Source organism: Lathamus discolor, chromosome 11 (genome assembly GCF_037157495.1).
Source record: "Lathamus discolor isolate bLatDis1 chromosome 11, bLatDis1.hap1, whole genome shotgun sequence".
Taxonomy (NCBI): Eukaryota; Metazoa; Chordata; class Aves; order Psittaciformes; family Psittacidae; genus Lathamus; species Lathamus discolor.
Genome location: NC_088894.1, coordinates 13,184,404 through 13,211,556, shown reverse-complemented (window position 1 = coordinate 13,211,556; position 27,153 = coordinate 13,184,404). Strand labels below are relative to the sequence as shown.

Below are 27,153 nucleotides of genomic sequence, written 5' to 3'. Positions count from 1 at the left end.
ACCCATGGGAGACTTCTGCCTCTGAGGATACTCTACACTTACAGTGACGCCCTGGGGACCCCCACCTCAGAGACTGTCCTGGGGGGCCTGTGCTTAGAGGCTCTCTCGGGGGACTTGTACTGCTAAGGACACCCCGGGGACCCCATCCCCTCTCCCGGAGCACCCTTACCCTCAGGGGTATCCCAGAAACCCTCCCCACCGCCATACCCCGGGGTGGCCCCCCACTACAGGGGTACCCCTGCGATCTCCTGTCCCCAGGGATGCCTGGGCGTCCCTCAGCCGGAGCAGCGCACCGGGACAGCCCCCAGATGCCTGTGCTCTGAAGATGCCCGGGGGACCCCCACCCCGGCGGTGCCTCTCCCCGCGGGATGCCCGCACCCAGGAGCGGTGCCGCCGCCCCGGGGCTGGGGGCAGCGGCGCGGTGCGGGCGGAGGGGTCGCTGTTGCCGTTGCAGCCGCGGCCGCCCGCCCGCTCCCCCCGCTCCGCCGCCGCCTTTTGTTCGCCGCCCGCGCTCGTCCCCGCCCGGCGGCGGGGCGGGCGGAGCCGGGGCCGCAGTCGCAGCGGCAGCCGGGGCCGAGCCCAGCGCAGCGCAGCGCAGCGGGACATGGAGGCCGCGCCGGCGGAGCAGGGTTCCCCCGCGCCGGCTCCGCCGCCGCCACCGCTCCCGGAGAGGAAGAAGAAGCCGCAGCGGGCACCATCGCCCGCCCGCCCCAAGGACGTGCCGGGCTGGTCGCTGGCCAAGAGCCGGCGCGGCGGCGGCGGGGGGCACCCGGGCGCGGCCCCGCGGCTGGCGGCGGGGGGCGCGCACCCGCGGCGGGCGGGCGGCGGCAAGGACGGGCGGCCCGAGAAGCGGGCGGCGGCGGCGGCGGCCCGGGCCGGGTGCAAGGGGCCGGCGGGGCGCGGCGCGGCCAGGGTGAAGGGGCGGTGCCGCGGCGCGGAGACGGCGGCCACCGGGGCGAAGCGATCGGGACCGGGGCCGGGGCCGGGGCCGGGGCCGGCGGCCGGGCCCAGCCTGACCGACAGCAGCTCGGAGGTGTCGGACTGCAGCGCCTCGGAGGAGGCGAAGCTGCTCTCGCTGGAGCTGGGGCTCAGCGGCAGCGATGGCGAGTCCCCGGGCAGCGCCCCGCCGCCGCCGCCCTCGGCCGGCGAGGCCTCGCCGCTGCCCGAGGAGCCCTCGGCCGCCTCCATGGCCAGCAGCCGCCTGCAGCTCAGCACCTCGCTCGCCTTCTCCGACCTCACCGAGGAGCTGCTGGACGCCGGCACCGACGGGCTGCTCCGCGAGCTGGAGGACCTGCGCTCCGAGAACGACTATCTCAAGGTGGGCACGGCGGCATCCCCGGGCACGGCATCCCTGGGCAGTGGTGTGGCACAGCACGGCTCAGCATCCCTGATATAGCATGGTTCAGCATCCCTGGGCATGCATGGCATGGTGAGGTACAGCATGGCATCCGAGGGCATGGCTCAGCATGGCACAGCATCCTTGGCTATAGCATGGAGTGGTGTGGCATCCCAGGGCATGCGCCAGCATGGCTTAGTGTCTCTGGGCACAGCACAGTATCCCAAGGCAAGGATCATCACAATGTGGCATCCTAGCGCATGGTTCAGCATGGCACGGCATCCCTGGTAACGGCATGGCATCCCAAAGCATGGCTCAGGGAGGCACAGCATCCCTGGGCAATAGCATAGCTCAGCCTTCCATGGAGCATCACAATATAGTGCAGCATCCCTGGGCATGGCTGGGCACAGGGCACAGCTCGACTCAGCCCTGTATAGCCTGGCTCAGCCTGGCATGACACTGCTGAGTATAGCCTGGCCCGGCTCAGTTGGGCATCACTGCATGGTATGGCTGGGTGCAGGGATTGGCATGGCTCAGCCCAGCACAGCATCACTGGACATGGCCTGGCGTGGTACAGCTGAGCTCAGCTCAGTGCACCATGGCACAGCTGGGGATGGCACTTCATGCTATGGATGGGCTTGTTTCAGTTTGGCATAACATGATGTAGGGCATGGTTGGATATAGGGCATGGCTTCCCTACTCCTGATATGGCCCAGCTGACGGAGCAAAGCTCAGCTTGGTACAGCAGGGCCCATCTGGGCATGGTCCAGCATGGTGTGTCATGGCTGGGCACCGCTTGGCTCAGCACAGCATGGCACGCGTTGGCAGAGGGCACACATTGGCACAATGTGGGCCAGCTTAGCCTGGCATGACCCGACTGGGCATGGCAAGCCTTAGCATGGCCCCAGCTTAGCATGGCTAAGCTCAGCACAGCCTGGGCTGGCACAGCTCAGCACAGCACGGCTGTTCTCCACCCAGCTTGGCATGGCAGAGCACGGCACAGTTTGGCTCAGCCTGGTTTGGCATCCTGGGACACTGCTCAACAGGGCGCTGCTCAGCTTGGTGCAGGGAGGGATGCTGCCCATGCCCTCCCTGCCTGCTGATGCTGCCAGACCCTCAGGACATTTTCCAACTCGCCTCTTTCCAAGGTTCCTGTGCTTCCAGGGGCCTTTTTCCGGGCATGCAGTGTGGCTGCCTGGTTCAGGAGGGGCATGGTGGGTGACGCCAGTGCAGATGTGCTGTGTGGGGACAGGGGCACAGAGCAGGTTATTCTCAGTCACCCCTTGACCTGCTGCCCCTTGGCAGCACTGCCTGCTGCAGGGTGGGCACAAACACCCACCAAGCACCATGTCCTGATGGGCTGCAGGCGTTTTACACCCTCTCCTCTTCTTCAGGGTGGAGCCCTGGATGACGTGCTTGTGCAGTCACCTGCTGGGGGCACACATCTCAGTGGCTGCTCTTGGGATGTCACAGGTTGGAAAGGCCAGCTCAGCCGCTGGTGCCAAAGCTTGTAAATGCCTTGGGTTTATAGCTGCGAGGTGGGAGCTCAGCGCTGGGGATGTACTCAAAGATGCTCAGTCAGGCCCTTTGGCCATTAGCAAAGCCCCAGTTCACAGCTGGTGTCCCAAGTCCTGCCAGAATTAGCAGCAAGAGCTTAAGGGCTTTGATTTACTGAGAGCTGGAAAAACACAGATGAGGCCACTCCGGTGTCCAGGAACGCACGTGCAAACGCTCCGGTTCCAACGTGCCGAGCAAGCGCTTCCTCCATTTCCACGTGATGCCGTTCCTGCAGGCTGCAGGCCAGCAGGCCCAGTGTTCTACCTGCCTTGAGGGGTGGCAACTGAACCCCCCCCCCCAGCCAGGAGCAGTGGGGAGAGTGGATATGTGCACCAAGAAGTGCAGTGGGGTTGCTGGTGGCATCCTCCCTACTTGGCCGTGACACCTGTGTGCACTTGGGTCTGTTCTGCTTATGCCCATGTTGTAGGTTGTTTCTCATGACACTTGAGCAGGAGACTGCTGCGATAGTCCCCAGGCTCCAGCTGGACACCCCTTGTACTCCAAGGTGGAAGGTTAGCTCCAGCAAGGAGCAGAAACCTGTGTTGCATTGCAGCAGGGGGCTGCCTTGTGCCAGCTCTGCTAAAAATCAGGGTATTTATTTGGGGATTTAGGGCAAAAATGAAGCCCTAACCCAAGCGATGAACATCACCCGCCTGGCCATGCAGCCCAGGTTGGAGAGCAGCATGCAGGGACCCTGCAGAGATGCCCTCTGTCCCCAGCACCTCCCCTCCCCTTGGCTATGGATGAATCAGGCTCCTCAGAGGTGACTTATTTCCAAGGGCTCCCGCAGCGAGCTGCAAATGAGGATTTTTCTCGTGTGTTCGTCAGAGCCAGCTCAAACCTGGTGTGTTTTTAACGAGAAACGAGGAACTCGGGGGGGTGGGAGGGTTTTGGCAGCGTTCTGGCACAGGCCAGGCATGTGTGGTGCTACTACACCCGTGTGCTGCACGCTGGGGTTGGAGCTTCCCAGCAGAGCACATCGCAGCCCTCGCAGCAGTGCCAGCTCACGTCGCATCCTCCCTCAGCTGCCATAATCAAACGTACATATTTTAAGCACACTTCACCCATTTCTCTGTGTAACCCAGATTTGTGCAAGGCTCTGCCTTCCTCCTCCCGCTCTGGGTGCGCCGGCTGGGCTCGTGTGTCCTCTTGTCCCTGTGCACCTGCTGTGACACCCCATAAATGGGTTATTTCAAGTGTTGCCCCCAAAAAAGGGCCGTTCCTCACGTGCAGGGTGGCAGCCAGCAAGGAGAGGCGAGGTCTCGGGTGTCCTTCTTGCCCTATCTCACTGTTGCTGAGCTGTGTGATGGGAGAGCAGCTCCCAGCCCTGTTCAGCGGGCTGGAAAATGTGAGATGTGATACAGCAGCAGCTGCGGAGGGACGGGCAGACAAAGAGTGGGCACGGGAAAGGGTTTGGAGCGAGGGGAGGGGATGCCTGCAAACCCTTTCCTCTCCTCTCCTTGGGGAGGTGCTCAGGAGAGAGCTGTGTACCACTGGAAGCACAGCCCTGCTGCCCCCTCCTGCATCTCCCTCATCCCTGGGGTTTGGTGCGTTTCCCAGCTCCATGAAGAAACACGTAAGGTGGGTGGATGGGTGCCTTGTTTCTCCCAAGGCAGGCAGGGACCAGTGTGTGCTTCCAGTGAGGGCTTGCTGGGAGCATCCCACAGTATATTCCCAGCTACACAGACCCAACTGGGGGTACATGGGGGACCTGGAGGTTGTGTCTGGGCAGCGTGGTTGGCGCAGGGCTGTCACAGGGTCCCGGTTCTGTTGCTGCTCACATCCTGCCTGCCCGCAGGGACAGGGACTGTGCCCGGGGGTCCCAGTGAGCGCCGGCAGAGCTGGGATGCAGGGATATGCCAGGTATCACCTGCCAGCAGCCAGTGCAAGGGGATTCGCAGCCTCTTGCCTCTTGAGGTGCTGCCCAGCACGGGCTGGGCTGCAGAGAGCCCCTGGCTGTTTGCCTGTTCGTTATGGGGCAGGTGTAAAGCTGTGAGATGTGGATTTCCCCCTCACTGATGTGCTCTGTGCTGAGCAGGAGCCGTGGTGCCTGCCAGGGCAGGGCTGTGCTGCACTGGGCTCCAGCGTGACATGGAGGGAAGGATGGCTAATGTTTGCTGTCAGAGCTGCGCTAGAGCTGCTCTTGATGCACCTGAAGAAACCTCTGTGTGACACAGGATGTGCCTTACCCATCCTTCAGCCCGCTGCACCCCGGCATGGGCTCGGGTGAGCTGCATTTGCTGGGATCCCCTGGCTGGCAGGGACAGCACGGCAATTTCCCTTTAAAATTCCCTCTTGATTTCATTTTTCCCCTAGCAAATTCTAGCATAATTCCCTCTCCTGTCTGGTGGGGGCTCAGAGTTAATGGGAAGCTGCTGCTTTTGTCCTTGTAATCTCGGAGGAAGCTGGTGCTTGGTGCTCCTGGACAGTAATCCCCACCTTTGCACCAGGGATCTCAGGCTCTCGCACTGCCTGCATGGCCCCAGGCTCTGCACAAAGGCATCAGTGCAAAGCGCAGAGGCAGCTTCCACCCTTGCTCCTCCTCTGCAGCGTGTGCTGAGGTTTGGGGTGCGGTGGAGGGTGTGAATGCAGCCAGGGCTGGGCTCCCCGAGGGCTGCCTGTCCCCGCTGCGCCCCAGAGCCCGAGGCTGCCGAAGCTGAGGGTGTCTGTGCTGCCAGCAGCACCTCAGCCACCAGCCATGGCGTTGTTTGCATCATCCTGTTGTGTATCCGTTGCTGTTTCTGCTTCTAAGAGATAGTGGGTCCTGCTGAGGAGCTGCGAGTCCCCTGCGCTGCTTTGAGCATGCTGTGTTCTTGCAAGCACCTAAGCCAGCGTGCCACCCCTTGGGCAGGAGAGCTGGGGGTTTAACTCTTCTGCCACACCACCGATGGGTCTGATCTGTGTTTTGAGGTGTCCTGCAGGTGGGCATCAGGACATGGCTGTAGCTGTTACCTCCTCCTGCTCTGTACCTGCATGCACGTTTGAACTGGATCCAGGCAGTTTACATCCCATCTTGCCGCTCCTCAGTTTCCTTAATAATCTCCCCAGGGAGACACAGTGCCTCTGAGCTTTGTGCCGAGAAGGCTGAAGGTATCTTGTCTCTTGGGTTCCTCTGTGCAGTATAACCTGCCTCCTGCAGGCATGCGAGGTGTTTGCTTGTGCACGCCCTTGTCCCTTGGGCATTGAAATGAGTCCGCCTGAGCTGCAGATCCCCAGCACATTCCCAAGATGAGGTAAACCCACCATGAATGAAGTCTTTGTGGCTGCAGAGATGGGGTGAACACGGAGGCAGTGGTGGGTAATCCTGGGGGATGGAGGGGATGAACAGCCCAGGGGTGCTGGGAGGCCGTGACTCCACGCAGGGGTGGGCACCTTTTGTCCGTGGGACGCGAATCCGAGCCCGGCAGCCTCTTGGACAGAAGTCATTTATCTCATCCCCAGTGTTGCCCTCTCTCTGTTTTACCCCGTCTCTGTTTCACAAGGCCAGGCTGGATGGGGCTTGGAGCAAGCTGCTCTAGGGGAAGGTGTCCCTGCCCATGACAGGGGTTGGAACTGGATGAGATTTAAGGTCCCTTCCAACCCAAACCAGTTCACGATTCACACTTGATGTAGCATTGCTATGGAGCTTCGTGGTCACAACACCACTGCTCAACTGGGGATGTTTCTATGGGGTTCCCCCTTGCTCCTGGCTCTGCTCTCACCTTATCCAGATGATTATACTTTGTTTTGGGGCATCACCCCCAGAAAACGTGCAGATGCAAAGGGCGAGGCTCAGTGGCTGTCACAGACCCCAAAGCCATAGGGTGACCCCTGTGCCCCCCATGTGCCACCGCCAGTCACCACAAGGCTGTTCTGTTGCCGCAGCCTGGCCATGGTGGGGCTCAGCTTTGCCATCCTGAGCTCCCTTCCAGTTTACTGGCATTTTCTGCTCCCGATCCTAATCCAGTTAGAATGGCTTATGGCACAGCTTGCCTCCTAGGGGCAAGCTTGGGGAGGGCTGTGTGGCTGCTGCGCTGCTGCCATTTGAAGGGTTTATTGGTGTTATGGGGGGCATGCAAATTCCTGCAGCTTTCCCAGCCTTCCAGTGCCGACCCTGCTGCAAACCCCCCAGCCCCAGTCCTGGCAGAAGCAGCTCCAGGCTGTGCCGATGGGCTTTGCCCAGGCAGCAGCTCACGCTGGACACAGCCTCATCCCAGTATAATGGTTGCTACAACCCGAGGGATAAACAAGAGGAGCTCTTGGTGCTGCAAGCCCAGGCTTCCTTCCAGCAAGGTTTGGTTGGGCTTTTTCCAAGGTCCCTGCTCCCTGCCCTGCTCGCCTGCTGCCTGGGGAAGCCGCATGGCAAATGGGAGCTGGTACGATCAGCACTGGAGCAGGATGCAGACAGCCCCGGGTGCCTCTGCAATCAGATTCAAGCCACAATTCACATGACTTTGGTGGTGAAAGGTGGTTTTCCATCACCCCGCTGCAGAGTGCATGCGATGCATGATGTATTTTACATAGAATCACAGAGTAGTTTGGGTTGGAAAGGACCTTAAAGCTCATCCGGTTCCAATCCCTGCCACGGGCAGGGACGCCTTCCACTAGAGCAGCTTGCTCAACCTTGCCCGTGAAAGCTCCGAAGGAACAGATGCCATGAGCCAGCTCCCCAGGCTGGGTTGGGTTACAAGGTGGTGTCCTCAGGGCTGTGGCACTGCTGTATGGGGTGGGCAGTGCTGGTGATGCGTCTCCATTGGGTGCATGGCAACGTCATGGGGCTGTCTGGTGCTGTTCAGCCGTGGGGGATTCACCTCTGAGCTGTCCAGGGGTGGACATGCCCATAGTGGTGCCCCTTCATAGGGCAGTCCCCAGCTGTCCCTGGAGCAGCCCCAGCCCTGGCACTCACCACTGCCCATCTCAGTGCCTCTGGGCTGTTTGTGCCCTGCTCTTGTTCTCCAGACCCCCCAGCATGAAGCAGAGCAGCTTCAGGGGGGCAACAGGATGCTGGTGGCCACGGTGCCGCTGCGCTCCGGCAGCCTGGACCAGAAGATAATCCGGGATTGTCTCGACGTTCCTTGTTTATCACGTAGTGCTTAAAGCCAACAGTGAGCGACTGTGCCTGTCCCTGCAGCTGCTGCCCCCCCTTCCGGGCTCCTTTAGGGGGAATTCCTGCAGCTGGGGCTTTATCCAGCGGGATGAGAGGGCAGGGAGTGTGCCAGCGCCTGGCAGAGCCGGCACAGTGCTGCGCACCCCGTCTGTAGGGCACTGTAATGGGTCAGGAGCAGCGGGGTCTTGTCCCCTCTGCCTGGGGGGAATCGGGGCTGTGCATCCCCGCTGCCTATGCTGGATCCTCATCTTGTGGCCGTGCCATGGAGCAAGGCAGCAGCAGGAGCAGGAGCGACATTCGGTAGTGATGGGGTTGTGCAGTGGTGGCTGGAAAGCAGATGTTTGATCCCTTCCCAGAAGCATGCCGGGTCCAGGGTCTTCTTGAGGAGGGGAGCAGCCAGTGTGATGGCTGGAGCTTTGCTCGGGGGATGCTCACAGGGACGTGAGAAGAGCTTTGGGCAGTGCAGCCTGTGTAGGTCCCCAGGGACAGGAGGGGACAGTTCTTGAGCATCCGCAGTGGCCACTGCGCTGTGCTGGATGGGGAGGTGGCACTGGGGCTGCAGCTGATGCAGGGTTCCCACAGGTCTGGAGGCTTCGGGTCACCATTGGTGCCTGCAGGATGTCAGCCCTGGCCCTGCTGTGACAGTGACACTGCAGCTCCGTGCCAGAGGTTCTTCCGGCTTAGGAGGGGTTTGTCACCATGAGAGCTGATGCAGCTGGGAAGGGGTGGAACCGGGGACGCAGCCCAGCGGTTGCTGCTTGGTGGCAACATGAGGGACAGCCTCTGGTTCCCGGCGCTGGCAGCATCTCGCCGTGTCCCCGCGTTGCCTCCCTGTCCTCGCCTGCCATCTCCTCCTGCTCTCGCCTGCCTCCCTGACACATCTCTTCCAAAGACATCCCATATTCTCCATGCCGCGGCTGCTGCCTGTGCTGCTCCTGCAGCTCCTCTCCCTCCCCCATCTTCCTCTTTCTTTCACCATGGATGCTTACAGGCGCCCGTGTTGGCTGTTCCCTGTTGTGGCTGGGTCATCAGCGGGTGATGGTGCCCAACTGGCTCCGAGCCCTGTTCCTGCAAGGATGGAGCTTGGCTGGAGAGGGACTCTTCATCAGGGGCTGTAGTGACAGGACAAGGGGTAATGGGTTCAGACTGAAACAGGGGAAGTTCAGGTTAGATCTAAGGAAGAAGTTCTTCCCTGTGAGGGTGCTGAGGCGCTGGCACAGGGTGCCCAGAGAAGTGTTGGCTGCTCCATCCCTGGCAGTGTTCAAGGCCAGGCTGGACAGAGCCTTGGGTGACATGGTCTAGGGTGAGGAGTCCCTGCCTGTGAAAAAGGGTTGGAACTGGATGACCTTAAGGTCCTTTCCAACCCAAACCAGTCTGGGATTCTGCGATTCTATGATTCTATGAGCCGAGGAGTTGAAGGTGTGTGAAGAGTTTGTGGGCTGGAGGAGACCAGGGGAGCCATGGTGGGGATGTGTCCCCACCACACAAAAAGAGGGGAGAGCATCTGCGGGGTCCGTCCCCTCTAACGCACATCTCCACACAGGATGAGATTGAGGAGCTGCGCGCAGAGATGCTGGAGATGAGGGATGTCTACATGGAGGAGGACGTGTACCAGCTGCAGGAGCTCCGTCAGCAGCTGGACCAGGCCAGCAAGACCTGCCGCATCCTGCAGTACCGGCTGCGCAAAGCGGAGCGGCGCAGCCTGCGCGTGGCGCAGACCGGGCAGGTGGATGGAGAGCTCATCCACAGCCTCAAGCAGGACGTCAAGGTGAGGCTGTGCAGGCCCCACGGCGCACAGGGTGGGTTTAGGTGAGGGGTGGACACTGTGGCTGGTGCAGCACAATGGGGCAGCAGGGGCTGTGCAGGGAGTGCCATGGATTGTGCTGCTTATTGGGCTGTCGATGGGGGCATCATGCTTCCCTGCTCATGGAGTTGATACGGGGAGTGGGGAGCAGTGCTTGCAGCTCGCAGGTGGGGGGTGCTTAGGTGGGGCCTGGGGTGGAGAGAGACAGCATTGCTTAAGGATAGGGGTCTTGCACTGCCATATATGAGGTTCGTCATGTGCAGGCTAGAGCTGTGTGTCCCAGGGCTGAGCTGCCTTATCCTGCACCGGTGGGGGCAGGATGGGGCCACTGCCGTGAGCTGGAGCATCACAGATGCACAGAGAGGGAGCATGGGGACCAGGACGCTGGTACATGAGGGCTGCTCCTCTCAGGCATCAGAGAACCCTTGCAGAGCCCCAGGCATGGTGGCAGGCCAGGCTGCGGCAGGGACAAGGGGACTTCTGCAGGGTGACTTTGCTCTCCTCCACCAGCCGCTGGCCTTGAGGAGCTGCTGGTGCCGGTGAGTGTTTGCTGAGGGCTCTTGCTGCCAGGAGCGGCATGCAGTGGCGGCTCGGGGGGCACGAGAGCAGCTCCAGGAGTAGCTTTGGTTCTTGAGCAGGAAACAGCCAGCCCTGGAGCTGAGGCATGCCCCAAGCGTGGGGCTGTGAACCTGCCTTGTTCTGCTGGGGGCCCAATCCCCTCCCAGGCCACCCAGCACCCCCCAGCTTGGGTGCTGCTGCCTGAAACATCCCCCTCCAGCTTCTCCCTTCATGGAAGGAAAAGCACAGCCCATCCCTGGGGGGAATGGGAGCCTGACCCCATGGCCTGCGCCACCCCATCTGCCTCCACAGCGCTGGTACCCCAGGCAGGCAGGGGACCGGGGGCACTGGGGATGATTTTCCCTTCCTTCAGATGCAGGAGTGAATGCTCCATGCTGTTAAGCTCCCTTTATGTCAGGGGCTGCTCCCTTGCAGGAATGTGGAGAGGGGGGGCCCTGGGTCTGTGCCCAGGATGGATGGATGGATGGATGGAGCCACCCTTCACCCAGGGCAGCTGCTGTTTGTTCTGTAATGTGATGCAGCAGCTCTCCTTTCTCCCTGCCAGCACAGCTGCTGCCTGCAGTGAGTGGCTGCTGCCTGCTCTGATGCTGCTGCCTGCAGTGAGTGGCTGCTGCCTGCTCTGATGCTGCCTGCCTGCTTTCCCAGCCTTGTGGCAGTGATTCCAGCCTCACAGTGTGGGAGAATAGTACAACAAGGCAAAGAGCATCCTGTTAGGGCTGGGGAAGATGGGGTTTGGCCAGGGGATGGGGAGCGGGGCAGCCTAACAGTTGGGGAATGGGGACAGCAGTCACAGCAGGCAGTGGAGGGGACGCACACAGGAGCCATGGTGTCACCCAGCGCAGTGGCTGCTCCAAAGGTCTCAGTAACAGCCTCATATGAGGCCTGTGGTGCCCAGGTGCTGTGGTCCCAGCCCAGTGTGCCCTGTACCAGGCTGTGACAGCCCCGTTGTGTCCCCAGGTGGCCAAGGACGTGTCCATGCGGCTCCACAATGAGCTGGAGGCGGTGGAGAAGAAGAGGATCCGGCTGGAGGAGGAGAACGAGGACCTGCGCCAGCGGCTCATTGAGACCGAGCTGGCCAAGCAGGTGGTGCAGAATGAGATGGACAAGCTCCGAGAGGTGAGGGACATGGGGGGCACCGGGAGGCGTCCCCAGGGCTCTGCCCATAGCAGGTGTCTGCTCTGTGGGATCCCATCCCTGCTCCCATCACTGAAACCCAAACCCTGCTGCAGATGCTGTGAAACCGGAGCAGTGCCTGCCTTGTGTGAGACGTGCTTCAGCCCGCCCCGGGGCATGGGTTGGCTCTGCCCTGTGCTGGGGGTCTGTGGGATGTCCCCCCTGCACTAGAGCCGCTTACGTGTCCTCAGCCACTTGCTCAGACTGGCCAAAGCTCTGCACCATGTATGGAGGCCGCTGTGTCCCTGGCACAGTGCCTGGTTCTGGCCATATCCTGACCACATGCTGCTAGTTCGCGTGGGGCTGAGCCATGAGGCTGCGTGGCTGCGATGTCCTGGTGGTGTCCCAGCAGTGCTGTGGAGCTGGGGGGGTGCACAATCCCATCCATGTCCTGGGGAGCCATGTGCCCATAGCACAGATCCAGGGCACCCCATGCCGTGCCAGGTTTGGGAACAGTTCCCAGCCAGGAGCGATGTCATCAGGAAAGGCATCCCCGTGACACCACATACTTGTGATCCACCACAGCACTGGTAACCCGCTTCCCTACTGCCCGGGATGCCTTTGGTCCCTCGGGAAGCATCATCGCTGGCTGAGCCATCAGAGCAGCGTGAGAGATGTGCTGAGGCAGAGCTCTGGCCCTGCTCCCACCGAGGATGGGGACGTGATGCAGGGAGAGCTCCCTCTGCCCCCAGCTGTGCCCCTGTGCGTCAGGGCAGGGAACCAGCACATGGCTTGGGATCTCTGGGGCTGGCTGTGGCTCATCACAGAATCCCAGCCTGGTTTGTGTTGGAAGGGACCTTAAACCTCATCCACTTCAGCCCCCTGCCACGGGCAGGGACCCCTTCCACTGGAGCAGCTTGCTCCAAGCCCCTGTGTCCAACCTGGCCTTGAGCACTGCCAGGGATGGGGCAGCCACAGCTTCTCTGGGCACCCTGTGCCAGCGCCTCAGCACCCTCACAGGGAAGAGCTTCTGCCTAAGAGCTCAGCTCAGTCTCCCCTCGGGCAGGTTCAAGCCATTCCCCTTGGCCTGTCCCTACAGGCCCTTGTCCAAAGCCCCTCTCCAAGTCTCTTGTAGCCCCTTTAGGTACTGGAGGAGTGTTACATGGTCTCCCTGAGCTGAATAATGCTGGGGCCAGCTCCTGGCAAGCCACAGGACCCAGCCGTGGTCGCACCAACCCCTCTGCAGCCACTTCTCTGTGTCACAGAGCAGCATCACCCTGATGGGGTGTCTCATCCCTCCCCTGCACTAACAGGCATGAAATGGGTTTCCCTGCAGCCAGCACAGGCTGAATAACAAATGGCAGCAGCAGGAGCTGGGCTGGAGGATTCTTGTGCTTGAAAAACAGGCAGAGACAATGGTTGTGTGGTCAGTGCAGGGAGCCCCAAGTGCCAGCTCCTGCGCTGCCCTGGCAGAAGAGCGTGGGACAGGATACGGCCCCTCTGCGGCACTCAAAGGGTTGCTGCTGGCAGGAGGACACCCAGCCCCGCTCAGAGCAGGGCTCCAATGGTGTGTCCCCAGGCGAGCAAGGGCATGGGGTTACTCGGGGAGCACTCAGAGTGCTAATGAGACAAATGAGTGAGTTCACAGCCCTCCTCCACCTCCTCCCTGCTGCTGCAGGGCACAGAGCACGGCAGAGCTTGTTAGCAGCCAAGCCAGGGCTGAGTGGAGGCTGCGCAGGGCTGGGCTCACCCCTCAGGCTCAGTGTTTCTCCTTTCCAAGAGGTTTCTCCCATAAGTGGATAATTGTCGGGATGGGCAGATTATCCCAAAAGTGCATGTGCTGTGCGCCTCCATGGCATGTGCTGGGGGGCAGGGGAAAAGTGGGACTGGTCCAGGTACCTCATGCCACATCGAACTCGGTCACAGCGAGACCCAGGGGCATGGCCACCCCATGGGATGCACCCAAGGTGGAGCAGTGACAGCAGCGTCCGCCCCAGGGTGCTGTGCTGGGGCCAGGCAGTGCCTGGTGCGGGTGAGGGATGCGACGCGGCACAGGCAGCCCCCGGGAGAGGCCCTGCAGCAGCTCCAGTGATGGTCGTGGCCTTAATAGGAAAGCTGGAGCCCGGCACCTTGGCACGGGCAGCATTCCACATTGCGGCTGCATTTCCCAGCTGCTTGCTTTGGCTGCTGGGCCCCAGTGCCCCTTTGGAAGTAGGTCCAGGGCGGCTGCACGGATGGGCCGGTGCTCCTGGGGGCTGCGTGGATGTTCTTGAGGGGTTTTCTCCAGCTTCCCTCCCCACACAACTGGCCCTGCTCCAGGCACGTGCTTTTTGCCCCTTTCTGGTCTCCTCTATTGCTCTGTTTGGCCTCCCCATACCCCGGCTGTCCTGGAGATTGTCCCTTGTGTCCCCAGAGACCCCGAGGGCAGAGTCAGCATCCCCCTGCTGAGGAGCCCTCCCCATAGCAGTGACCAGGACTTGTGCCTTGCTTGGGGAAGAGGCTGCTCCCACACTGGGATGCTCCAGAGCTGTCCCTTGGCCTGGGGGTTGGATTCCCTGCTCCATCCAGCTCCAAAGGGACCGTGACTCAGCCTCTCCACGGCTCATTTCCTGCTCATTCCTGCTCGCTCACAGCTCGCTGCCTGCAGGGGGAATTTCTGGCCAAACCTCATGAGATCATGCTGCTTGTCAGCCCAGCTTCCCCGCCAGCAAACAGCCTCAGCCCACGGGGGCTCTGGTGTTTTCCTGGGGTTCAGAGCACTGATGTCCATCCGTGGTGGGTCTGTCTGTCCGTGCTGGGGTGCAGAGCCATCGCTCCAGGTAACAGCTCTCTTCTCCCTGCAGAATTCCCTGAAGAAGCGGGGGTCTCGCTCCATTGGGAAGGCTGAGAAGAAACCATCAGTGCAGGTATCAGTGCCAGGGTGTCCCAGCAGCACCCCACGTCATGGTGCCAGTGGAGCCCAGAAGTAAAGCTGGGCATAGCAGCGCCATATCCTCCCTTGCAGGGCTTCCCTGCCTTTCAGAGCCCCTGCATAAGGGAGGGATTGACTCCTGGGCCATCCTCCTCCATCCTCACGGGCTCCTTTATCTCATTTATCAATGGAGCACCAGTGGCTGTGGCTTTAACCCTTTCCATGGGTCAGGACTGCAGGAAAGAGCTGAAGGACTTTGGCTTTTCCGTTGCAGAGCTGCTCCTTCTCTTGGGTTGCAGCTATTGTAGCCTGGGTCCCTCCTTACCCCATGGGGTGTGGGGAGCTGAGGGTCCCCATGGGACAGGATGGTGGCCGCGTTGTCCCTGCCCTGCCAGGGTGCGGGGGGGATTTGGGCTGCAGCAGGATTTCAGCTGTCATTTGCTGTTGGGATGAGCTGCTGTGAGTCACTAATGCTGTTACTGGGGGTCGGAGGGGCAGAGCTGCTGCTGCGGGAATAGAAACACAAGTGTTCTAATGCTGGAAAAATCCTCTTTCAAAGGCAAAAGACCTGGAAGGTTTATTCTGGGGAGTAGATCTGTGCCCCTAAAGGCAGTGTAGGGAGGGAGACCCTGTAAAGCCACTTCTGCTGCTGAGAGCATCTCATGTCTTGTGGTGGGGACCCTGGGCACCCCAAGGGCTGAGCATTGCACAGCCCACTCTGTGCAGCCACGGGATGGGGATCCCCAGGCTCTCAAAGACTTCCCCTTTTGGTCTTTTATTTGTCATCTCCTTGTAACCCCATCCTTGAGAGCCCTTTCAGGCCAGGTGATGGTCCCAGAGTCCTGCCCCCTTGTCCCCAAAGTGGCTTTGCAGCTACACCCAAGGCCCAAGCCAAGGGGGTCCCTCCATCACCCCCCTTCCTGAGACTGAAATACAGCCCCTCCTCTCCTCTGTCCCTAAACAAACCCAGCCCTGGCCTGCAGTAAACCCCGCTCTGCTTCCCACATCCCCACGGAGCAGAGACCCCTAAGCCTGGGGATGCGGGGCTGGATCCCAGCTCTGCAATGGGATGGATGCTCCAGGAAGGAGCCAGTGCTGGAAAGCAAATCCTGAGCTTCCCCAGGTTCAAATGCCCCTTGATGTGTCCCCCTGAATGCTCCCTCTCCCTGTGGCCCCATGGGCACAGATGCTTGTGACTCATTGGTGGTTTCCTGGGCCCCTTTCCTGCCCGGTGAGTGCTGCCACACTGGTGAGCACTGGTGCTCACTGGAGATAGAGCTGTGGGGTGACACAGACTCAGTGCTGGGGTCTGCCCTGACCCCAGGAGCACTGGAGGTGGCTCCGGGAACGTGTGTGCCCCTCCAGCAATGCCAAGGGGCAGCGGGACACGCCGGCTGCTGCTTTTTTTCCCCCCCGGGATAAACAGGAACTGAGGTCATGTCTGCCCGCACTGCCCCCCCATCTCTGCAGCTCCGGGGCGGGGGGGGCACAGCTTTAATGCGCCTTAGAGCGGCTGCGCCCGTGTGTGAGCGGGGAGGAGCAGCAGGGAGGCTCCTGTGGCCGTTTGGGGACTAAACCAGCACCCTAAATTCATGGGACAGCCACCCCCATCAGCCACGGGCTCAGTATGAGCAGCCTGGGAAGCTGGCAGGGTAAACAACTGCTGTGGGGCTCGGGGGGTGAGCGTAGGCATGGCCGGGGGTCAGGAGCACCCGAAGAGGGGGACATCTTATTTGTGCCAGGCAAGGAAACGGGAAAGGGGATGAGCTCAGCCAGGCAGAGGGACGATGGGCGCCAGCACCCCCCTGAGCTCCAGTGGGGTGAGGGTCACAGCCCCACAGGTCCCCTCCTGCAGGGACTGAGCTCGGAGCTCTGGGGTGACCCCATGGCACAGGAAGCCGTGAGCTGGGCATCAGGAAATACTGGTCCTCCATCCAGAAGGGTTTCCAAAGCAGAGGAGCAGTGTGCCTGGGCAGGCAGCCCAGAGCCGCCGCCGCCCTTAGGAAAGCACACGTGGGGAAGTGGTCCCAGGAAGCGCAGGAGCTGGGGAAGGGACCAGGAGCTGGTGCCGGGGTTGCCGGGGGTTTCTGTGCCCTGGTGGCAGCAAGGACAAATGGCGGCTGAGGAGTGGGACTTCGGGAGGATTCCAACCGCAAATGCTGCTTCTCCACCCGTGATGGAGCGTTTGGGGCTCGGTGGGAGGAGCAGAGCCCTGGCAGGGGGGTGCAGCAGCAGCAGGGGCTGGAGGCACGGCTCTCCTTACCCAGGCATCCTGCTCTGTCTCCGTGCTCTCCCTGGAAGCCTCCAGGATGGATCTCAAAGTTGTTTCCTCTCCATGAGCAGTGGCTGCAGCTTCCTGGGGTGGGAGGGTGGCACATCCCCAGGGCTCGCTCGGAGCCACCGTGGCCCCCAGGAGCACCCTTTAACGCCTGCGCCCTCTCGGTCCCCCCAGGAGGACAGCGCAGACCTCAAGTGCCAGCTGCATTTTGCCAAGGAGGAGTCGGCCCTGATGTGCAAGAAGCTGACCAAGCTGGCCAAGGAGAACGACGGCATGAAGGAGGAGCTGCTGAAGTACAGGTCCCTGTACGGGGACCTCGACAGCTCCCTCTCGGTGGAGGAGCTGGCTGACTCTCCCCACTCCCGGGAGGCCGAGCTGAAGGTCCACCTCAAGCTGGTGGAGGAGGAAGCCAACATCCTCAGCCGGAGGATAGTGGAGCTGGAGGTGGAGAACCGCGGGCTGCGGGCGGAGATGGATGACATGAAGGGCCAGGGGGACAGGGAGCTGCCGGCCCAGGACGTGCGGTTCCTGGCGGGCATCGCGGGCTGTGGGGACACGGGGGACACGGTGGCGGAGCTGCGCCGGCACCTGCAGTTCGTGGAGGAGGAGGCCGAGCTGCTGAGGCGCTCGCTGCTGGAGCTGGAGGACCAGAACAAGCTGCTCCTGGGCGAGCTGAGCAAGTACAAGTCGGAGCACGACCTGGACGTGACGCTGTCGGAGGACAGCTGCTCGGTGGTCAGCGAGCCCTCGCAGGAGGAGCTGGCCACGGCCAAGGTGCAGATCAGTGAGCTGAGCGGCAAGGTGAAGAAGCTGCAGTACGAGAACCGCGTCCTGCTCTCCAACCTGCAGCGCTGCGACCTCGCCTCCTGCCAGAGCACCCGGCCCATGCTGGAGACGGACGCCGAGGCCGGCGACTCGGCGCAGTGCATCCCCACCACCAGCTGGAGGGACGGCACGAACGGCAGCGAAGCCGATGTGCTCGGTGGTGGGAAGGTGCCCGATGGTTCAGCCAAGCTGCTCAAGCCCAAGGATTTGGAGACCTTGCTGGGCATCCGGGACCAAGCGGTGCTCGTCAGCAAAGCGATCAACATCTTGATTTCGGATGCCAACGGCTTCACCTCTGGCCTGAAGGCTTGCTTGGACAACGAGTGTGTTGGGGGGCTGCTGGGCGAGGCGGTGGGCAGTGGAGGTGAGAGCCCCAGTGATGCCAAGCTGATGAACGTGCTGCTCATGCGGCTGGGTGTGCTCCAGCAGGACCTGGGCTGCTTCGTGAGGAAGGTGGATCACCTCACCGGCAGCCTCAAGGAGCACACGGACTCTTTCAGCTTCTCCAGCCCCAGCAGCCACGACACCACCAAAGAGGGGCTGCAGAAGGAGCATGCCTCTGACTTCCAGGTACAGGCTTCTTGCCGCATCCCTCGCAGCAGCCGCCGCTTTATTTGCCGCCCCGTTTCCTCCTGCTTTAATGGAGCAAACTCCAACCCCCAATGTAACCTCCTGCCTCTCCAGAGCGAAACCCAAACTAACACCTCACTGCATGCCAGGGGCACCAGGGACAAGGTAGGACTCTGCTCCAACAGAGTGTGCCCAGGGCAGGATGGCGTGGGCATCCCAGCACATCCCTGCATGGGCTGGTTGTTCTCTGCCCGTGGCCAGGGGCTCCTGGGTGTAATCCCACCTTAGCAGGGGCTGATGTTTTGGCTGCTCCCTTCCAGCTCAGCCCAGAATCCCCTTTGCTTATTGGGGATGAACCTTAATAACAACAGCCCAAATTGTGGGGAGCCTGTTTGCAAGAAGCCTCAGTCCCCAGTGGTACCCAGGCAGGGTAATTCGGAGAGCAGAGGCTCCAGGGCAGATCTGCGTCCGAGGGAGAGCACCTTTGAAGCAGCGGAGAGCAGCTTTGCTTCATCTTCACCCCTCTTTCCGGGGGATCCCTCATGGCAGGGACCAGGGATGCCCATGGTGGTTGGGGCTGTGGGCCCAAGCCCATTTCTGGAGCACACTCGCTTGTTCAGAGTCCTATTTTTCTGCATGTGGTCCCACCAGCCCCAGGTCCCAGTCTCCCCCAGTCACTGCATGGCACCATAACTGGTGTTTGCACATTTTTTCCCTCTTTCTCTCTTTTTTCCCCCTTTTCCCCAAACAATCCAGGCCACGTGTCTCCTCATCCTGTGTTTCCTTTTGGTTTCCGCCTTGTCTCCCGCCATGGTGATGAAGCTCCTTCTCCTCCTCATCCTTTTTGTCGTCTTGTAGTTCTTTACTGTTTCGGAGACCCATTGTTTTGTTTTCTGGCTTTGTTTTCTTCCCGCTCTTTTGGTTTGTTCTCATTAACTTGCCCACGCATGCAGCAGCCTGATTTTAGGGACGCCGACCCTTACCGCATGCCCCACGCCAAGGACACGGACCCCACACAGCCCCGGAGCTACAGGACCTGCCGGCCCGAGGAGAATGACTCCTACGCCACCGAGGTAAGAGCCACGTCCCCCCGTGGACAGCGGGGACGGGGACAGGGCTGCGGGGATGGGGCTGTCCCTCTGGAGAGCTGGGGACACGGAGGCCAGGCCACCGTCCGCATCCCCTCTCCGGGCCATTGCAGATAAAGGAGCTGCAGCTGGTGCTGTCGGAGGCCAACGAGAGCCTGCGGGGGCTGCAGGAGCAGCTCTCCCAGGAGAGGCAGCTGAGGAAGGACGAGGTGGACAACTTCTCACAGAAGATCTGCCAGGTGAGTAGGCAGCAGCCCTGATACCTGGGAGACAGGTATCCCTGCACCCATGGCCATGGACACCTCCACCCCAGGCTGATGGTCCACCTTAGGGCACGGGTGTCACGTGGATGTCACCCAGGGCTGCACAGAGCGCAGTATCCCAACTGGTTTGTGTTGGAAAGGACCTTAAAGCCCATCCAGTTCCAGCCCCTGCCACGGGCAGGGACCCCTTCCACTGGAGCAGCTTGCTCCAAGCCCCTGTGTCCAACCTGGCCTTGAGCACTGCCAGGGATGGGGCAGCCACAGCTTCTCTGGGCACCCTGTGCCAGCGCCTCAGCACCCTCCCAGGGAAGAGCTTCTGCCTAAGAGCTCATCTCAGTCTCCCCTCGGGCAGATTAAAGCCATTCCCCTTGTTCTGTCCCTACAGGCCCTTCTCATCACCCAGTACCCCCAAGTCCTTTCCAGGGCTGTTCCATCCCATCTTCAAGGGGCACAGGGTCTGTGCATACTCCTTCTTGCACACGGCCTTGCAGCTTCCACCCATGGCAATACCTCGATGTTCTTGCTGTCCCCAGCACGCTGCCAGGGCAGTGCAGCTCCCCAGGGGTGTTAGATAAGAGGCTGGCACCAGGCTCAGCCCGCACCCTGGGGCAGAGGCCCCACACTGCTGTGCCAGCCCCTGTCTCAGAGCCCACATGTCTCTGTGCAGCTGAAGGAGGACCACCAGAAAGCACTGCTCCGGCGCGAGTTCGAGCTGCAGAGCCTGAACCTGCAGAGGCGGCTGGAGCAGAAGTTCTGGAGCCAGGAGAAGAACCTGCTGGTGCAGGAGTCACAGCAGTTCAGGCAGAGCTTCCTCCTGCTCTTCATGAAGCTCAAGTGGTTCCTCAAGCGCTGGCGCCAGGGCAAGATGGTGCACAGCGAGGGCGAGGACTTTTTGGAGGTACTGTGGGCTGAGGGGCTCCCACCTTGCCTGCTATGGAGGGGTGACCATGCTGTTGGGCATCCCTCCTGGCCACGTGTCCCACCCAGAGCTGGTTGATGTCCCCATCCCATGCTGTGGGTCCCCTCATCACCCCAGCCATGGTGTCCCCACAGGTGAACAGCATGAAGGAGCTGTACCTGCTGCTGGAGGAGGAGGAGCTCGCCCCACAGCAGCAGGCAGACAACAAGATGTGCACTGGGGACGCCTGGACCCCCAACACGGTGAGCAGGGTCCCCGTGAAGGGGTAGGATCAGCCCCCGTTGAGGCTGTGGGCACGGGCTGGCTGCTGCTCTCGGGTGCATGGCTGAGGGGATGCTGCCCGCTGGCATGGCACCCAGGGTGATCCCGTGCCTTGGTGGCACCCGCTGTCCCTCACCCCGGGGCTGGTACGCAGAGAGAGCAGCTCCCAACGGGGTCCCACCTCACTGGGTGGCCCCAGCTCCTCTGAGCATCCCCCCCGTCCCTCTTGCAGCCCAACGAGTGCATCAAGACGCTGGCGGAGATGAAGGTGACCCTGCAGGAGCTGTGCACAGAGCTGCGGGAGGAGCGGCGCGGTGCCAGCGAGCTCCAGCAGCAGTTCACCAAGGCCAAGGCTGCCTGGGAGATGGAGCGCGCCGAGCTCAAGTGCCACATTGCCCAGGTGGGGGCCCCGGGCACCCCCCTTTGCCTGGGGGAGCCGGGGGGTGCCTGTGTGCCAAGCGCTGGCGTCTGGGCAGGGCTGGGAAGAGGGTGGCACTGGGGGAATCTCAATTAGCAGCTGATCCGGCAGGCGAGTTTCTATGGCAACAGGGCTGGCAGGAAAACCTGACTGGAGCAACAGAGGATGCTCTTTATTCCTCACTGGGTTTGTCTGCGGCCAGTGGGATGGTGCCGGGGCTCAGTGTCCCTCCCCGGCAAGCAGCATCAGAGTCCTTCTGTTTTCCTGTGTCATGGTGCAGGTCAGAGCTCTGCACCCCATGGGTGCTGCAAGAGGGATCCATGGTAGGGGGTTGGAACTGGATGATCTTAAGGTTCTTTCCAACCCAAACCATTCTGTGGTTCTATGGCAGAGGCAAAGGCAGGAGGTGTAGGGAGAGCAGCCTCAGCACTGAGGGAATCTCCTGCTGCAGAAGCTGTCCCATCAGTCCCCCAGCCTTGCCCTCACAGTGATGAGCGTCTTTGCTCCCTCACACTGCTGGCAGCAACTCATGGCCATACATCAGCTCCGCTCTGCAGAACCTTCCAGGCAGGATTTCTCCAGGCAGAGCTCAGTGATGAGCTCAGTTCCCCTCTCGCACCTCTAAAAGAGCAGAGCTGCCACAGTGGCAGCCCCCCAGGTCCTTCCAGCAGCAGCAGCATCCTTGGGGTCCACTCTACGAGCCCCTCTCCAGGAGCTGGGTCCAGCAGGCAGGGCTGCAGGCAGAGCACAGCCAAGCAGGCAGCACATTCAGTCCATGTCCCACTGGGTGACCGTCTGCCAGCCCGTCTGGCAGGACGTGGCTGCAAGCCAGGGCTGCACAGCCTTGGGACACCATTATTGGCTTGGGCAGCATGGGATCGGCACTGGGCACCCATGGCCTTGCCCCTGTGCTGGGAATGTCCAGCACCATGAGTCCCCCACAACCACCACCATGTCCCTGCAGCTGGAGTCCAAGGCAGGCAAAGGGATCACGGAGCGTGCGCTGCCAGATTGGAAGGTGGCATTGAAGAGGGAGCGTGAGGAGCACCAGCATCTCCTAGCCGAGTCCTACAGCGCTGTCATGGACCTCACCAAGCAGCTGCAGATCAGCGAGAAGAACTGGAACCAGGAGAAGGTGGAGCTGCTGGCCCGCTTCAAGGAGGAGCAGCAGCAGGCAGAGCAGCAAGCGAAGGACCTGCAGAACAAAATCAACCAGGTATGGTGTGTCCCCATGGCGAACGTGTCCTCCGGCCTCTGCTGTTTGCCCAGAGGGCCACACTGCACGTGTTGAGTGACCAACACATTCTCCAGTTGCAGAAAGGAACCAACCCATGGGCATTGAAGCACTCTGAAATGGAGAAGCACGGCAGCAACTGGAAAGAGGTGGGCAAGAGAGGTTGGAGAGCTCTTGGAGTGCCCATTGGGCTCAGGTGTATGTTTAGATATGGTTAAGTGTATGGTTAGATGGGAGGACATGCAAATAAAACCCCCAGGAACACCAAATGAAGGGGAAGCACTAGGGACTGGGGGGAATAAGAGGGTGGAGAGCATGGCTGAACATCAAGGGTCATAAAGAGCTGATTTATAATAGATGTGGCACACTGGGAATGGGATGCCAGGCCTGGGTGCATGGGGGAAGGTGGCAGTGCTGGAGAGGAGCGGGGTGCAGCCGCTGCTCCAGCCCATCTGTGTACGTTGGTCCTGTGCCTGCTGTCACCAGAGCTCGCTTCTGTGTCCTCCCAGGCTCTCAATGAAAAAATCACAGACAAAGAGACAATCTCTGAAGCAGAAGCCAAGGGAACCAACCTCAAAAGGTAACTGAGCTGGTGCCTGCATGCTCCCTGGGGCACGGAGGGGGTTGCGTGGGGCTGTCACTGGGCTTGGCAGCCCCAGCAGCTCAGGGAGATGCAGCTGTGGGCCAGGGTTGTCCTGGAGGCCAAGGGCTCCCAAGGAGTTGGACTGGGTGCTCAGGAGAGCCCCATTACGGGAAAGCAGGGTGCCTCCAGCTGCCCCCCAACCCACTGCCCCATCCCCTTGTGAGCTCTCCTCTCTCCTCCCACAGGACCAAGTCTGTTTCCTCCATGTCAGAGTTTGAGAGCTTGCTCGACTGTTCTCCCTACCTCCCTGGAAAGACCGCGCCAGGGCTGGGCGACCACTCCCGCGGCAAAAAGGCATCTGCAGCTGCCCAGCTGCTGCCCAACGGCATCCGGGACAGCGCTGGCCTTCCTCCCTCCCGCTGTACATACGTGAATATCGAGCAACCTGCCCCCGACAGCCTGGCCAAGGAGAAGCTGGGCATCTCCTCCTGGGACTACTCGTGGGCACACAGCCTCTCTGCGCACGACCCAGCCCAGAAGCAGATGCAGAGGAGCTACACGGCACCTGACAAGACGGGGATCCGCATCTACTACAGCCCACCGGTGGTGCGGCGGCTGGAGGCACCGCTGGTGCACAACAAGGAGGGGAAGATCATGATTGAACCTGGTTTCTTGTTCACCATGGCCAAGCCGAAGGAGCCGGAGGAGTCGGCCAGCGCTGAGAGCACCTACAGCCAGTGGCTCTGCAACTTCTCCAAGCAGCAGCGGGAGCTGCTGGATGCTGGCACAGTGGAGAGCACGGTGCCACCAGTGCCCCGCTTCCCCCCATCGCTGCACGACCTGGAGATCTCCGGCAACATGAGCGATGATATGAAGGAGATCACCAACTGTGTGCGGCAGGCCATCCGCTCCAGCTCGCTGGAGAGGAAGGTGAAGAGCACCTCGAGCCAGACAGTGGGGCTGGCGCACGTGGGGACACAGACCATCCAGACGGTGAGCATCGGGCTGCAGACTGACCTGCCGCGCGGCAGCAGCATGCACAGCAAGAGCTGGTCCCCGCGCAGCTCCTCCCTGGTGTCCGTGCGCAGCAAGCAGATCTCCTCCTCCCTGGACAAGGTGCACTCCAGGATTGAGCGGCCGTGCTGCTCCCCGAAATACGGCTCTCCAAAGCTCCAGAGGAGGTCTTCCTCCAAGCTGGATGCCTCTAAGGACAGGAGCCTCTGGAACCTGCACCAGAGCAAGCAGAACGGCTCTGCCTGGGCCCGCTCCACCACCACCCGCGACAGCCCCGTCCTCAGCAACATCAACGATGGCTTGTCCAGCTTGTTCAGCGTGGTGGAGCACGCGGGCAGCACCGAGTCCATCTGGAAGCCGGGCTGCCCTGAGAGCAGCCGGGCCAAGCCCGAAGCACCCAAGTACGGCCTCGTGCAGGAGTTCTTCAGGAACGTGTGCGGGCGGGCGCAGAGCCCCACTGCCCCCCCGGAGAAGAAGGAGACCCCAGGGGAGGAGGGCAGCAAGAGAGCCGAGCACCCCGGCCCGGCCACCCACCACCCGGCAGAGAGCATCTCCCGCGGCTTGAACAAGAAAGTGCTCAAGCAGAGCAGCTGCGAGGACCCCAAACCCTCGTCCCCCGGGCAGGGGGGTAAGGATGCAGCCCTGCGGGACCCCGACCTCATCTCGGCCATAGCCAGCGAGGTAACAAGGCCGGGTGCCCCCCAGGCTGCCCCACCGTGGCGGGGGACAGGGTGCCTGGCCCCTCTAACCCCCCTGTGCCATCTGTCTTTGCAGGACATGGCGTGTGACTGCAGCTCCCAGTCCCTCACCTCCTGCTTTGCCCGGCCGTCCCGCTCTGCGGTCCGCCATTCCCCATCCAAGTGCAAACTGCACCCTGCAGACCCCCCCAGGGCGGAGGAGAAGCTGGGGGCCTCGAGTGAGTGAGGCCGGGGGCCGGAGGCTGCAGCGTGCCTGCTGTCCATGCTCCTGCCGGCACAGCGCCCGCGCTGACGCCCTGCCGGGCCCCGCTCAGAAGCGGTGTGGGCACATCTGTCTCTCACCGTGGGCACATCTGTCTCCTAACTGTCCCCTCACCCCGGGGGATGCTTGGGAAGCAGATGTGGAGCCAGAGGCAGAGGCTGCCGGTAGCCCTTGGGGTGCCTGGTGACATCCACTGTGGTGGCTGCTTCACCTCCCGTCTGTGTGAGACGCGCTCCCATGGAGCTGCTGCCAGCACTGGGGGGGCCTCACCGGTGCTGATCCCTCTGGGAACATCAGCTGAGACCCCAGCATGCCGAGTGCTCACTGGGGCCTGGAAAGGGGAGAGCAGCCAGGGGGGCTGCTTGTGTAAATAGGGCAGGGCTGGGGGAAAGCACGGTGGGTACACTGGATGGATGCGACAGATGGGGGCACGATGCTGTGTTGGCCCCGCAGCTGCTGCCGGCGCTGCCCACCCTGCGGGAGCTGCAGCACATCCCTGCCGGCCCCGGTTGCAGTGTGGTTGCATCAGCCGCGGGCCGCACGTGCTTCCCGGGCAGGAAGGAGGCGGGGAAGGTCCCTGCGGTCACCCAGGCTGGGCTGGGCTGCGTGCGGGGCCCTCCCTGGCCACCCTTCTGCTCTGGGGGGGCTGCTGAGGTCCTGCAGTGCTGGGGGGGGCCCGGGTGTCCCCCTGGATCATCCGGATGCAGAGGTGGGGTGTCCGCGTGCACAGCGTGGGGAGAGGCAGCGTGTGCCTCTGTGTGTGCACATCGATGCGAGCGTATTGCCTGCCACCCTCGGGAGGGGCCACGGCTGTGGTGCCCCCCTGCACTGCACCCCCCTCCCTGCCTGGGGCCACCTGTAGTTATTTGCTCCTCCAAGTGCTGAATATCCATACTTCTCTTTCTTTTTTTTCCTCTCTTTTTTTTCTCTTCCCCTCCTCTTTTGGCTCTGCCCCACTCCAGACAGCCTGCAATGTAAAACCAAGTGCATTTTACAGACACCGAATGGAGCTGCCTGGGACATGCACCAATTGCATTAAGAGATTGTGGGTTGGGAGCTGCAGCGTGGCCCCCGGTCACCACCAGCAAAAGCCTTACCTGGGGAGGGAGGGGGGCAGCAGCCACAGCCCCCCATGGCAGTGCAGAGCTCACACAGAGCAGCCCCGGGAGAGAGCAGCAATCCTGGAGGCAGCTGCCTGACCTATTTCCAAGCTGCTGCCGGGGCCAGGCAGGGATTCAGGAAGATGGAGCTGCCTGTAGGTGTCTCCTGGGGCTCAGTGCAGTGCTCTAGGGCGCAGTGCATTGCTCTAGGGCTCTGTACACTGCTCTGGGGCACAGTACATTGCTCCAGGGCTCTGTACACTGCTCTAGGGCGCAGTGCATTGCTCTAGGGCTCTGTACACTGCTCTGGGGCACAGTACATTGCTCCAGGGCTCTGTACACTGCTCTAGGGCGCAGTGCATTGATCTAGGGCTCTGTACACTGCTCTAGGGCTCAGTGCATTCCTCTAGGACACGGTGCATTGCTCTGGTGCTCTGTACACAGCTCCAGGGCCTCTACACATTGCTGTCATCTTGCAGCCTGTCCTCAGAGCCACTGCTGCAGCCACTGCCCCTCCTGCTCCAGCCCCGCAGCAGCATCACTGCCAGGTCGCAGTCTCCAGAAGCATCTCCAGGCCGGCCGCTCACTGCCTGTGTCTCTGGACACACCAGCATCAGCCAGGGCCGGCAGGCCCAGCACCGGTGGCCTTTAGCTCCTTGGGGCGCCTGGCCAGCCCCTGGGGGACCCCCAGCTGTGGGACACACGGGGCAGGGGCTGCCCACCCTCACCAGCAGCATTCCTGCCATGGAAGTGGGGTCCCTGCACTGCCACGGGCAACCTGCTGTACATAGATCCTTTTGGGGTGGTTTTTAGCATTTTCATTGGTAACAGGGGGTTTGGTTTGGTTTGTTGGGTTTTTTTAAAGACTCTTCTACTTTCGGAATGTGGTTTCTCATTTTTTCAACTGCCTTTGAATGATTTGTAATATTGGTCGCTTCTGTCTGACTCTGTAAATAGTGGTGCTGGTGTCTCCTGCGGGGTGGGGGCTGAGCTCGTGCTGGTGACGGGTCTGCAAAAGCAATGGGGAGGGTTTGCTGGAGGTGGGGAGGCGGCTGGTGCCGCCCCAGCCCCTCACAGCCTCTGCCCTGTCCCCCCCGCACCAGTGTGAAGCCCAAGCTGCTTTGGGCAAAGCCACACTTGCCCCTGCCCTATCCTCGCCTAGGTCGCATGAAGGGCACCTCCTGCCCCGATGACAGGCCCCTGTCCCCTGTCCCATGCTTGTCGTGTGATGAATAAAGGCCCTGCAACCCCTCA

The 27,153-nt window shown here is 61.5% G+C and overlaps 1 protein-coding gene across 3 annotated transcripts; it reads left to right on the top strand.

Moving 5' to 3' along the window:
- Positions 1–543: 543 nt before the first annotated feature.
- MTCL2 (microtubule crosslinking factor 2) lies at positions 544–27,153 on the top strand. Of its 3 annotated transcripts, XM_065691247.1 has the most exons (15): positions 544–1,318; positions 9,523–9,747; positions 11,320–11,478; positions 14,319–14,381; positions 16,839–18,059; positions 19,013–19,132; positions 19,261–19,386; positions 20,078–20,308; positions 20,464–20,571; positions 20,823–20,990; positions 21,973–22,224; positions 22,320–22,391; positions 22,752–22,822; positions 23,071–24,520; positions 24,614–27,153. In XM_065691247.1, the coding sequence occupies exons 1-15, from the start codon at positions 605–607 to the stop codon at positions 24,761–24,763; spliced, it is 5,130 nt and encodes a 1,709-aa protein (XP_065547319.1). In that variant the 5' UTR covers positions 544–604; the 3' UTR covers positions 24,764–27,153. The 3 variants fall into 3 exon arrangements, with proteins under 3 accessions (XP_065547319.1, XP_065547318.1, XP_065547320.1); XM_065691246.1 differs by having other exon boundaries at positions 23,071–27,153; XM_065691248.1 differs by having other exon boundaries at positions 1,098–1,318; positions 19,016–19,132; positions 23,071–27,153.